Raw genomic sequence first — 13,201 nt, forward strand, 5'->3', positions numbered from 1 at the left:
ATTTCAGGTCAATGACCTTTTGCCAGACCTGAAGCGTTAACTCTGTTTCTCTCTCCACAGATGCTGCCAGACCGGCTGAATATGTCCAGCTTTTTCTGTTTTTATCCTAAATTTCCATTATATGCCCATTTGCTGCGCAAGGGATGCTCCACCCCATCAACCATTTGTTTTACAGGAAATGAACCAGAAGCAACAAGCGCAGTGCTCGCTACAGGCATGTTTTGTGCACACTCGATCAGACTGGATTAAAATCTCAGGTCCACGACCTCCATTTCGATACCAAACCCCAACACGGTGGTGAAGGCCAGTGACTTGAATTAACAGTACCAATAATGGCGGAGGCGGATGGCATATGAGAGAAATGGAGAAATAAACAGGGCCCTGAGCGAATTTACCCATCCAACTTCATTGCTGCAAATCCTTTAGTGACAAAAACAACCCCCTCTTTCCTCATGCCCAAACCTTTCACAAATAACCAATGATATATCAAAGGACATGAGTGCCCAGACTAGGCCTATCCATCCGTCAGAGAAGCACTTGGCCATGAATATAAAGCTCCGAGTCTGAGGTACGAGGAAAATCATGATGGCACCTTCAGCTATTTTATTAACTCCGACTGAAGACATTGGAGGAGAAAATCCCATCGGATCCCGGTTATTACAGCCTTGCCACAGGCCCAGAGATTGGAAAGCCTCTTTTTTTTCCCTTCCAACCCCCCCCTCCCCCCAAGGCTATGTGGCATATGAGCACTCTCTATTGACTGCTCTTTTCAAACGCGCAAGCGGCTTCCATATGAGACAGGACTGCTCCGCACGAGGGGAAAGAAAAGGGTTGAAAGGAAAGGCTCATACTACCTTGGCCCACGCAACGCCGCACTAACTGGTGGATTTCCCACCCCCAACTCGGGTTTTAATTCCACAGAAGAGAAGTTATAACTTCCACTACTTTATTTAATAGTTAAAAGTGGCGAGTGCTTTATGAACGTGAAAGCGATTAAGGCTGGATCAAAAAAAACTTAACAATAAATACTGCTGTAAAAGTCAATGACATGCAAAGGGACTTCTCTAAGCATTTAAATGGTGTCCAAAAGTAAGAACTGAATTGACTGCGCATGCACAGTCTTTGTATAGCTGAGACTATTCCACTCGTCTCACTATATAGGGGAGACGACTGATGAATATGCCATACAGTCTCCCCTGTATATTGATGGGTCAAACCAACTGGTGGGCGTCCTGAAATCTTCTTGCAGACCGCTAGGAGGCCACGAACCTAGCTTCCCCTTGAATGCATTTATGCTATTCACCTCAACAACTACTTGTGGTAGTGAGTGCAAACTACTCTCTGGGTAAAGAAGTTTCTCTTGAATTCGAAATTGATTTATTAGTCACATCTTATTTATGGCCCCTAGTTCTGGTCTCACCTGCAAGTGGAAACAATTTTACGCCTACCCTATCAAACTCTTTCATAATCTTGAAGACATCTATCAGATCACCCTTCAGTCTTTTCTTTTCTAGAGAAAAGGACCCCAGCCTTTTCAATCTTTCCTGATAGGTATAACCTCTCAGTTCTGCTATCATTCTAGTAAACTTGCACCTTTTTTTTTGCACATCCCCCAGTGCCTCTATATCTATTCACTAAATGGAGACCAGACCGTGTCAGCTGTGGCTCAGTGGGTAGCACATTCGCCTCTTGAGTCAGAAGGTTGTGGGTTCAAGTCCTACTCCAGAGACTTGAGCACATAAATCTAGACTGACACTCCAATGCAGTGCTGAGGGAGTGATGCACGTCGGAGCTGCCATCTTTCGGATGAGATGTTAAACTAAGGCCCCATTTGCTCCCTTAGGTGGACATAAAAGATCCCATGGCACTATTTTGAAGAAGAGCAGGGGAGTTATCCCCGGTGTCTTGGTCAATATTTATCCCTCAATCAACATAAGAAAAAACGATTATCTGGTCATTATCACACTTACCTACATTGAAATTCATTTGCTAATTACATGCCCACTCTACAATTTTATTGATGTCTTCCTGTATTTTGTGGTAGTCCTTTTGTAATTACCCGCCCCCCAAATTTGGTGTCCTCTGCAAATTTTGTAATTTTACTTCCAATTCCTGAGTCCAAATCATTTATGTAAATGGTGAACAACAGTGGTCCCAGTATCGATCCTTGTGGAACACCACATCCCATTTGCCAATCTGATTAGCTACCATTGCCCCGTACTCTCTGTTTTCTGTTTTCTAGGCAGCTTGCTATCCATTCTGTCTCCTGACTCCACATGAGTCATGAGTTTACTATGCGTTACCTTATCGAAGGCTTTTTGCAAATCCAAATATATTACGCCTACTGCATTCCTTATCTACCCTTTCTAGTGCTTCTTCAAAGAATTCAATAGGGTTGGTTAAACATGACCTTCCCTTTTGGAATCTGTGCAGACTACTCTTTATTATATTTTCAGTTTCTAGATGTTTTTCTATTACATCTTTGAGTAAGGATTCCATTATCTGTCATACCACCGACATTAAGCTAATTGGTCTATAATTCCCTGGACTTCTATCTCCGTTTTTACATACAGGAATCCCATTAGCTGTCTGTCTGTCCTCTGGCTATATTCCCTTTTCTAATGATTTTTATATGTATAATAGTGCCTCTACTATCTCTTCCTGAACTTTTACTATGCGTGGATGCAGTTCATCTGGACCAGCGGTTTTATCCTCTCTAAGTTTGATCAGTTTATCCATTATCTTCCCGCGCCCCCCCCCCCCATTTCTATCTTAAATGTCTTTATATCCTTTTTGATCTCTTCTTCTTATGTCACATCCAGGATGTTAATTTCCCTGGTAACCGAGACAAGGTAATTATTTAATATTTCTGCCATTTTGTTGTCATTACCTGTGAGTTTATTGTGTGTATCCCTTAGTGGCCCTATCCCTATCCTGATTTTTCTTTTGTTATTTATGTGTCTAGAATACTTTTCCTATTTCTTTATATATACCTTGATTATTTAATTTCGTAGTTTCTCTTTGCCTTCCTAATTGTTTTTTTTAGACTTCTTCCTAAGGTTTGGTATTCCCTTTTGTTTCTCCTTTGTTGTCTATGTACTTGGTGTTTGCCTTTTTCTTCAGTTTCAATTTTGCCCTTATTTCTTTATTCACAGCCTTTAAAATGTATTGCATCCTTATATCCTTGAAGCACAGTCCAACCGGTACTGTTCTTTAAAATTTAGGTATTTACCTACACCACAACAATGACTACACTTCAAAAGTAATTAATGAAGTGTAGTCACTGTTGTGATGTAGGTATAAATGCAAGTTCTTTCATTCTTTCTATATATTGGTGGAATTTGGGGGGGGCTGGGCGGGTGGAGGAGCGATTGTATGAACATTTTTTTGTGCCAGAAGTATCAGTCCCAACAGAATTGTCATTGTGTACACATGGACACAACACAACCACAGTACATTCATCATTGAGAACAAAATGTGGTCAATTCTTTTCCACAGCTTTGTCCATATGTAGGTTCCTAATTCTTTTATTGTTCTCTTGTCATCTATTGACCTGCAAAAAATGACTATTAATGGTTATTGTAGTGCAATGACTTTCTCCTTCTTCAATGCTTGATTTTTACATTTCCAAAATGTCTAGGTCACAGCCAATTTCAGAGACGGTACTTCGCATGACCTAAAGGAATAATTATGGAGCTGTTGAGGAGAAATCTCCTTTTCTCCCTAGCGGATCCACTGAAATAATGGATCGATGCTCTCGTTGTACGACAGAGAGAGGTTGGAAACGATTTATTCCGGCATATGCAGGGGAAGGTCTGTTGCCCAAGGCAGAATCTTCAAAAATCCAAAAGTCTCACTGGCCTTTATACAGATTTTAGTGAGCCGGTCTATAACGGATCTTTGAAGTGACAGTGATTTAACTGCCACACATAACACAGATGTAAGACAGAAACAAATAACGGAATTTGTTACCACATTTGGTTCAGTCAAAGAAAACATTCAATTCACAAAGCACAGAAACATTTGTTAACATGAAAGATGGGAATTTCAGTTCGATCTCAACACAGAAACATTTGTTAACCCTTATCAGACTGCCTGCTGTGTGACCTCTATCCCTTCATCTTTAGCATGGCAAATCTTTTGGCTTCTTTGAATGTGTTATCTCTGCCTCTCGGAATGTGTTTGTTTCTACAGGATTGACTTTATGGGCTTCTCAGCCTGCTCCACCATTCTTTAAGAGTTAAACACATAAACTGTTCTATGTATTCCTTCAAAATCTAAGATTCATTTTCCTATCATATTTTACATACAACCTGTCGATAATTCCTTAACCTACTACAGAGCTTTGTCAAAATGTATCTAATTGTTTTAAAACTTCCATTTAGGTGGATTTTCCTGAAAGCACTATAATCATCACTGAACCGTATTTTAATTTTAACTCCATCCAAGAATCAATGAATGAAATCTTATTTGAAGAATACCAGTTTCAAGCAGTCTACAGGACAAATCGTGAGTGTTTATACTTAGATGTTTGTTCGAACAGGGACTACTAGTCTCAGAAATAGATTATTTGATAGACTTTTAAAACTAGGAGTGAGACTTGAATATTCTTTTAAATGTATTTTTCAGCTGGGACATTGAGTGCTCACAAGTATTTTCAAGAAAATAAATCTGAACTCTGCTGTCTCGTGGTGGATAGTGGCTACTCTTTCACACATGTTGTTCCTTATTGTAAAGGAAAAAAGATGAATGAAGGTATTTGCAGGTAAATCAGAACACTAAATCTATATTTATGCATGTTTTATATTACTGAATATCATCTCCATCAACATTTTAGTCATGTCCATTTAAGCAAACCCAGCAAGTCCATGTTGATTGTAGTCAACTATGTGAAGCTTACAATACATTGAAAAATATTCTTGCTCACTAATTAATTAGTTTCTCTGGTCGTAAGCAATTCCAAAATACACTGTAGATCAACGGGTAACTATATCTTCCTTGGAGGGGGAAGAAGAGGGAAGTAAGTAGGTTCTCTGGGGTTGTGGTGACTTCAAGATGACATGCTCGCTGATGAGAGATTGAAACTGAGGCCATCATTTGTGACATACTCTAATTCAACACTCGTGGCAGGGAGGGTCAGAGAAATATTGGTGATTGCCCAGCCAGACTGGCTTATTGGTGGGTGGGAGGAGGTGGGAAGAAGGGGGAAGATTTAACAACATCATAAATGTAGGAAGATTTTCTATTTTTACTATTTCTAGTGAAAGTGTAAATGCATTCTAGGAGATGTTTACATTTTTACGAAGTACAACTTGGAGGAAATCTCGCTATATTTTTGAGGTCACTAACAATGACCAGATGTATCACTGTGGGCTGGGATTCTTTCCACAGCTTCAGATCACAGGGCTATGGCTTGCCAAATCAGGTAGGATTTACCTAGCTAGACAAGTAACTGAAAGCTTGGCTGTTCTGTGCACTAGTAAGAAGCATGCTTTTAGTCAGTTAAATTCCAGCATTATCCCTTTTGAACACTTGAGAAACTTAGCCACTGCCAGAGTGTATATTATTTGTATTTTAAGTAAGTGGTCTGAGTACCTGCTAGGATAGATTTTACACTCCATATCTAGCAAATTGAAGTTCTATTCATGTGAATTTCACTTATTAGATTCTGGCTCATGGACATCTGGCTGACTGAGAGAAACAAAATAATTATTGTATTCTGTTCTCCTTAGGATGAATGTTGGAGGGAAACTGCTTTCTAACCATCTCAAGGAAATAATATCCTACAGGTATGACTTCCGTTGCGTTAGTGGCTTTGGGGAGAGGAGATGGTGGGTGACGTATGGTGGAGGGGTGGGGGAGTTTAGATTTTGAGCCGGTGTTACATTTCAATTGATAGTCACCAGAAAGCTTTGGGTATTATAAATTGTGTCTGCAAAGAATTGGTTTCTTATAAAGAAAGTCCAACAACTGATTCTATTAAAATAATTAACAAAGTAATTGTTTTCATTAAATAAAGTATCTTAAACTCATTATTCTCCAGAGCACATTTAAATTTTAAATAATTTTGCAGAGTCTAGTCAGCATACCAATTTGCTAACCACATTTATGTAAATCTAGTAGTGTTTTTAAAAAAAAAATGCAAAGGTTTTGACAGGAAAGATGTGTTAATGATCAAATAAAAGACTAAAAATTGTAGGATAATAGGCTAAGTTGAAAGGTTTCTTGTGGCTAACTAAATAGAGGATTAACAGATAATTTTGTGTTGAAAGATTTGTACTAATTTAAACCGGAGTAATAATAGGGATACAAATCAATCAAAATAACAAGTGTTTTGGAACACTAAGTAGACTGATGTAAACTTACCGCCTTTCTATATAAAGGATGGCGGGAAGCTTCAACATTGCGTGCTCTCAATTTACAAACCATCTCACCTATAATCAGGAAACTTGATGCACTAATCCTACTCTTTAAACTAAATAATCGTGCTAAATTTTATCATGCACGATCCTCTTTAAAGAATAGTTAGATTTGAGTCTATAATTTAAATCATAGTTTGGTTTGAGTCTATAAAGATGCTTTATTACATGTTACATAGAGTCTATAGCACAGAAACAGGCCATTTGGCCCAACTGGCTATGCTGGCATTTATGCTCCAGACAAGCCTCCTCCCATCTAATTATATCAGTATATCCTTCTATTCCTTTCTCCCTCATGTGCTTATCTTGCTTCCACTTAAATTGCACTATCGAGCCATAGATGTAAGTAGATGTAATTTATCTAGATTTTCAAAAGGCCTTTGATAAGGTACCCCATAGTAGACTGATGAACAAGGTCAGAGAATGCGGAGTCAGGGGACAAGTAGCAGAATGGATAGCTAGCTGGCCTCAAGACAGAAAGCAGAGAGTAGGGGTAAGGGTAGTTATACAGACCTCAATTTTGGCCGAGCTCGTTTTTCGGCGCACTTACTGGAGTTGTGCCGTTTATCTAAGTTCTGAGGTGTGTCGAAAAAAAATGTTGCAATTTTGGCCTTCACTGCAGTCGCGCAGCGTGGCCAGTCGAGTCGGGGGTAGAACCTTCGTTTTGCGCTGGAAAATGTACCGGGACGTATGCACATGCGTAGTGGAGTCTGCTGGTGATGTCCGTGCATGAGCAGTAGCGCTGCGAGTCTGCAACAACAGTCCCAATTGATGTAGGCCTCTGACAGTTTCAGAGTGTGGCGATGTTCTTCCTCCCTGTGTTGCTTTGCTGGGCTCCTTTTTAAGTAAAATTCTCTGCATTTACTCTGCCTCCTTTGTTGGGCTAGGAGTGGGCAGGAGAACTGATAGAAATCACTGGCAGGCAGGAGAACTGATAGAAATCACTGGCAGGCAGGAGCACTATCAGTTCTCCTGCCTGCTCCTAGCCCTGGCCAAGTGGCCTCCAGGCTGTACTCAAAGAAAACCCAAAGGAACTCCTGCTCAGCATGGCTCCTCACTGAGAGTGTGGGACTGCTGAGTTTACCCTATAGTTTTATGATAGAGTATCTTGGTGAATTTGTTTGTGCATTAAGATAAAGGCTGAGGAATGGAATATCTTTTTCTTTTATGGAACTGGTTGCACTTACTACCGTCAGGTTGAGCAAATGTTATTTGCAGTATCGAGTTTCTATTTTTACGTAGCCTATCATTCAAGGCTGGCTGAATGAGATTGCAGAACTTAGGTTAATTAGAGACAAAGTACAGGGGTAGGGGCGGGCAGGAGAACTGAGTGCTCCTGCCTGCCAGTGATTTCTATCAGTTCTCCTGCCCGCTCCTAGCCCAGGCCGAATGGCCTCCCACACCCCCGCTGCCTTCCCGGGCTGAGATTGAAGATGAAGGTAGGATTTCAGTTTTTTATTATTGAATTGTTAGTAGTTTTTGTTTGCAAACATTGCTAAGGGTAAGGCTTGGTTGATTTAGGTGCAGGTCCTCTCCGCTTCCCGCCCCTATCCCAGGCCGAATGGCCTCCGATGTACCTACCTGCGCCGATTTCTTTAACTCTCCGCGGGTTTTCTCAAGTGGCCACATACGCTGGCTTAAGTAGAAATGGAGTAACTATTAGCTGGCCAAAGTTGCCAAAATGGGCAGAACTGGCGTAGGTGGCTGGTATCGCCCCCTTTTGAGAAAAAAAACGAACCTAAAAAAAATGTAACTGAGTTACACTGGTGCAAATTAATTGGGGAAACTAGGGATTTTTAAGTTACGCCAGAAAAAGCAGGTTACTCCAAAAAAAAACGGAGCAATTCCTGCCCAAAATTGAGCCCTATATAGAGTGGCAGAAGGTGGTTAGTGGTGTTCCACAAGGATCAGTGCTGGTACTACTGTTGTTCACAATTTATATTAATGATTTAAACTTTAGAATCAAAAACACAATTTCTAAATTTGCGGATGACACCAATTGATGGTAATAGTCAATACTGAGGAGGACTGCAACAAATTACAGGAGGACATTAATAAACTTGCAGAATGGGCATATAATTGGCACATAAAGTTCAACAGAGATAAATGTGAGGTATTACATTTTGGTAGGAAGAATAAGGAGGTCACGTATTACTTAAGGGGCAACTTGGGCATAACTTCAACTCTACAAAACTGGCACAATTTTCAGCCCATTTTGAGCACATTTTCATGATTCACCCCTAGTGGAAACCCCAAGCCCAATTATCCAAAATAAGAGTTTAAACAAAATTTAAAAAAAAACATAATTCACAATAACATGATTAGATTGCATTCTCTTTCTGTAACTTCTTTGAAGTTTTTACTTGAAGGCCTCAACCACTCCTAAAAGCCTAATTGTGGACTTGGTCATTTTGCCCAGGCCTATGACTCTGCAGTTTGCATGTGTGCAGTATATCTCCTAGGACACATCAGTACTGCTCAATCAACCGTGTCAATGCTATATTGTCCTTTAGTTCCTAGCATGCTCTGCCCAATAGATTTTCTTGAAATACATTTGAAAAAAATCAACAGGGCAAATATCAAAAGCTTTACTGAGGTAAAATCTTTCTCCTTTTCTATTTTAAAAAAAAAAGGTTGGGTATGTGTGAGCAATTATGGAGTTTTGATGACACACCTGCTGTAGGTTTTATTTTGTGCACTTTACATTTTTAAAAAGTGCAGAGAGAAGTGAGTATGAAAGGAAGTGCTTTTAATGTTAATTCACTTTTCAAAAAAAAAGTTGAACTTTGAAGCCAACTAGTTTAGTTTTTAACTGGAGTTTTGTTGTCTGAAAGGTTAATGCCTATGTGGTATTAAAGGTAAAGCTTATACCTTTGAGACAGGGTTCTGATTTCTACATCTATGTGTGAGAGGGACAGGCAATTTTTTTTCCTGATTCTAATTTAATTTCCTTTTTTAAAAAGAGAAAATTGAATTTTGAGAGCAAACAGCACCTCTTTGTGGGCCACTGATAGGAAAGGAAAGTAGGAGGGGAAGTGAAGAGGAAACTGGTTGAGGTTGTGGGATCTATATGGTGCATGGGTGGCTAAGGGTCAAGAGAATGATAGTGGAGCAAGGGGGAGGGGAAGGCACAGGAGTTGTATTGAATGAATCTGTTTAGATGGTATCCCTTCAGATATCTACAAGTATAGGGGCCACAAGCTAAGAATTAAATCCTTGTACGCTACAATAAAATCTGAGAACATGAAAGTGTACCACAAATTTTCAAAGTCACCAACATTTTGTACCTCTATGCACACAAAGGTGATCGCTCACGCTGAAATAGTCACCGTGAACTGGTTGCTGAATATTTGACATTTTCTCAGCATGTCATATCCACAAAGTGTAGCAAAGAGCATCTGAACCGCTACGTGCTGTTTGCTGACCTGACAAAAGCATTTGATTCTGTGAATTGTGATGCATTGTGGGAGATTCTTCTAAAGTGGCTGTGTAGACCACGATAGCACCATGTTGGTTTTGAATGAATTTGTGGCTGTGCAGTGGTGAGATTTTAATGCCAAGCACCTGGCACAAAAGACAACTCCTTTACCGGCCTTATCTAGCTTCCAATGCGATATGTGGATCTTGGATTGTGCTCTTTTCTCCCATCAGCACAACCACAACAACTGAGACTCAGCTATCGACTTGATGGGAGACTCCATCACCATCATTATTTGCAAGAACATCACAAATAAAATGTACACCTTTGTGCTACAGCATTTAGAGCTGTTTATCTGCTGGATTAAAATAGTTGAAAATTATTCAAATTCATTTGTTTTTTCTGAAAATGTTTCATTAAGTCCTTTTTAAAATTTACAACTGAAGTAAAAGCTGATGATAACTAAGCTGACTTGAGGGAGGCTGTCTTAGCTTACACAATATGCCATTCATCACCAATGGTGAATAGTGTGAGGGGCAGCCTGCACCCGGGCTTCCACTAGTTCATCTCTAAAGCTAGCTGCTAGTAAGTGATGTATAAATTGGCACCATTTCACTTTAAAGCAGATTAATACATTGTACATTACATGACACAACATTGCTGCCTTTATAGAACAGTGACATCATGAGCAGTGTCATGGGAGATGCATGTAGTTTGTACATTGTTTTTTGATGTGCTCATCATATTTAAAGTAAGAGAAAGGAAGCCAGTCACGCCCTGGTGGGTTTTCTGGTTTTGGGGAGGATCCAGAGATTTACAAGTCTTGGCAAGTCTACGAAAGAATAATTTCCCTCTAATAAATCTCAAGGTATACATAGCCACTAAGGATGGGTTTGTTTAAAGGATTTAGACCATGTGGCCTTGAAGGGAGGGACCGGAGATCCCACAAGTATACCGTAGCAGTGAAATAATACATTGTGTGTTACACGATATAACATTTCTCCCCTTGTAAAAGAAGCAACACCACAAGAGAGGATCAAATAAATAAAATGTGTCTGGCATAAATTCCTGCATCGACTTTCCTATCATGATTATAGCCCTGAATCATCCAAGGTAGGCAGTACTGTCGCACAATTGCGCAAACCGCCCAGCTCAGTCTCCAAAATAGGTGAAGCAAAACACTACGACTGGCAAGAGGGTGTAATTGCATTGTGACAAGTGTACATTGTTCCAATTATAACTATAAAAAATTCTAATAAGCAGAAAGAATGCAGAGATGCAAGATTTTTACTAGTAGATCTCCTGTGGGGTTGCTCGGTCAGAGGATAATAATTGGATGTTTATACCATGAGGAGGATAATGTCGGAGCCACTGCTTTACTGAATTAAGTCAAATTCCAATTGTTTAAGGGGTTGAGCCTCCCTTATCCGGAACCCTCGGGACCTGACCTGTTCTGAATAAGGGATTTTACCGAACGAGGGGTGGTCACGTTAAATTGGATGGTACAGGTACTGAGCAAGGGGATATTGGGACTGGCTGGCTTGGTGCTGGGAGTGTGGCAAGAGATCAAGTGGGAGTGGGGGGGGGGTCAGGTCAGGCCAGCGATTGCGGGAGTCGGCAGCGAGGAACGACTTCAGTTTGTTCATATTGGAGTTCTGCGTATGCGCCACCTGGTGGCCGGGAATGGTTTTGGATGAGGTGTGGTTCCAGGTAAGGGAGTTCTAGATAAGGAAGGTTCAACCTGTATTTCTTTTATCTATGCATTTAATTTTTTATCCTTTTCTGTTTTTAAAGCTGAGGATACAGGGAAAGATGGTTTATAATATGCACAAATTGTAGTTAGGTATTTGATATTTAGCAATACAATGGAGAGAAAATGGGATTTTGCTGCACTTGAGGATAGCCGTACACACTGGTATCATTGGGAGGATGGCCTTGGGATTTAAGAGAACTGGAGTGAGGGTCCTGGAGATTGACAGCATGAAGGCCCTCTTAATCTAAGGACGATGAGCCTGAAACTAAATGAGTTTAAAAAATAATGAAGGCAGTGTAAATATTATCTGAATAAAGATTTTGAAATTTGTCCTCTAGCTTTATTGTAAAATAACTGGAAAAATTTGACCAGAAGCTGCAAGTTTACATTGTACGTGCTCAGACCGCACAATCCTAATTCAGCACAGTGTCACCAGCCTGGGCAAAAATATTGTCCGAGCTCGGGCTTTTGGGAGAGGCTGAGGATGTCAAAAAAACTTTAATGAATGCAGTAAAATACACAATGACAGATCAATGGAGAAATGTAACCATGTTATTGTGAAATCTGTAATTAAAAATGTTTTTGTTTTAAACCCGTATCAGTTAGAAATTTACGTTTATATATTTTTTTTAAATTCAGGAAGCATTTTGAGTGATTTGTAAGAACCTAGATCAGATTGTGTAGTTAGTGCTGAGTATGCAGGTAAAACAAATTATAAATGTGGACTGAGGAATTCATAATAGGAAAAAGTTGACACAAATATGGGATAAAAACAAGACAGTAGGACGTCAGGTTGTGTAGACAGCAAGATTATTATAGATAGGAATTCTGTTTTTACTATCTGACAATTATCAAATGTACACCCATCTGATACTGGTTATTGCAGTGATTTTGCACACTATCAAACATTTTATCAGTATGTGAATAATTTGGAATATAATTTAGTCCCAAAAGTGTTGGTAACTAGTAGTTCTGATTCTTAAATTGTCCATTTATTCACATTTGCACTTGATTCAAACTGGATAAATCTGTGTCTCTTAGACAGTTGCACGTGATGGATGAAACACATGTCATTAATCAAGTGAAGGAGGATGTATGTTACGTGTCCCAAGACTTCTACAAAGATATGGAAATAGCACAGTAAGTAACTGCACTAGATTTCTAACTGAGAGTCAAGTCAATATGCCAGTCTGCTCTAACATTCACAGACCCAGCTTCTTTTAATCTTCGCAATTGGACTTCCCATTGAGGTGAGTTTTGTTCATTTGGGAGATGGAGAGGAAAACCTAGCGAGAGATGTTTCTCTCACACACCTCCTGATGTGACAACTTAAAAATTGGCATTGATATTATCTGTGGGATGTCTGTTCACTGGACCACTGCATCCTTCCAATTGAGAAAAGATAAGGGGGATGTTAGAAAGATTGACCTGAAGAGACTAATATGGATGTGGAAGGGGATATGAAATATCGAAAATAACTTGAAAATGATAGAATATTCGAATATGCATATCAGTCATCTGATCCTTGTTCTTCTCTACCTGAGGGAAGCTTTGTTTATCTCTCATACTGTCTGGGAGGCCCCAACTTGCACTACTTCTTCAGCTTTATAG

General features: G+C 39.8%; 1 protein-coding gene across 1 annotated transcript in view; it reads left to right on the forward strand.

The window, feature by feature from the left end:
* The window catches only part of actr6 (actin related protein 6), an 85,897-nt gene that overhangs the window by 44,428 nt on the left and 28,268 nt on the right, over nt 1-13,201 (forward strand). Inside the window, exons 6-9 of the mRNA XM_070897467.1 lie at nt 4,386-4,509; nt 4,630-4,765; nt 5,733-5,789; nt 12,632-12,730. Of these exons, the coding sequence (XP_070753568.1) occupies nt 4,386-4,509; nt 4,630-4,765; nt 5,733-5,789; nt 12,632-12,730 (416 nt within the window). The remainder of the gene's footprint in view (nt 1-4,385; nt 4,510-4,629; nt 4,766-5,732; nt 5,790-12,631; nt 12,731-13,201) is intronic.

The sequence above is a fragment of the Pristiophorus japonicus genome, chromosome 13, assembly GCF_044704955.1.
Source record: "Pristiophorus japonicus isolate sPriJap1 chromosome 13, sPriJap1.hap1, whole genome shotgun sequence".
Taxonomy (NCBI): domain Eukaryota; kingdom Metazoa; phylum Chordata; class Chondrichthyes; family Pristiophoridae; genus Pristiophorus; species Pristiophorus japonicus.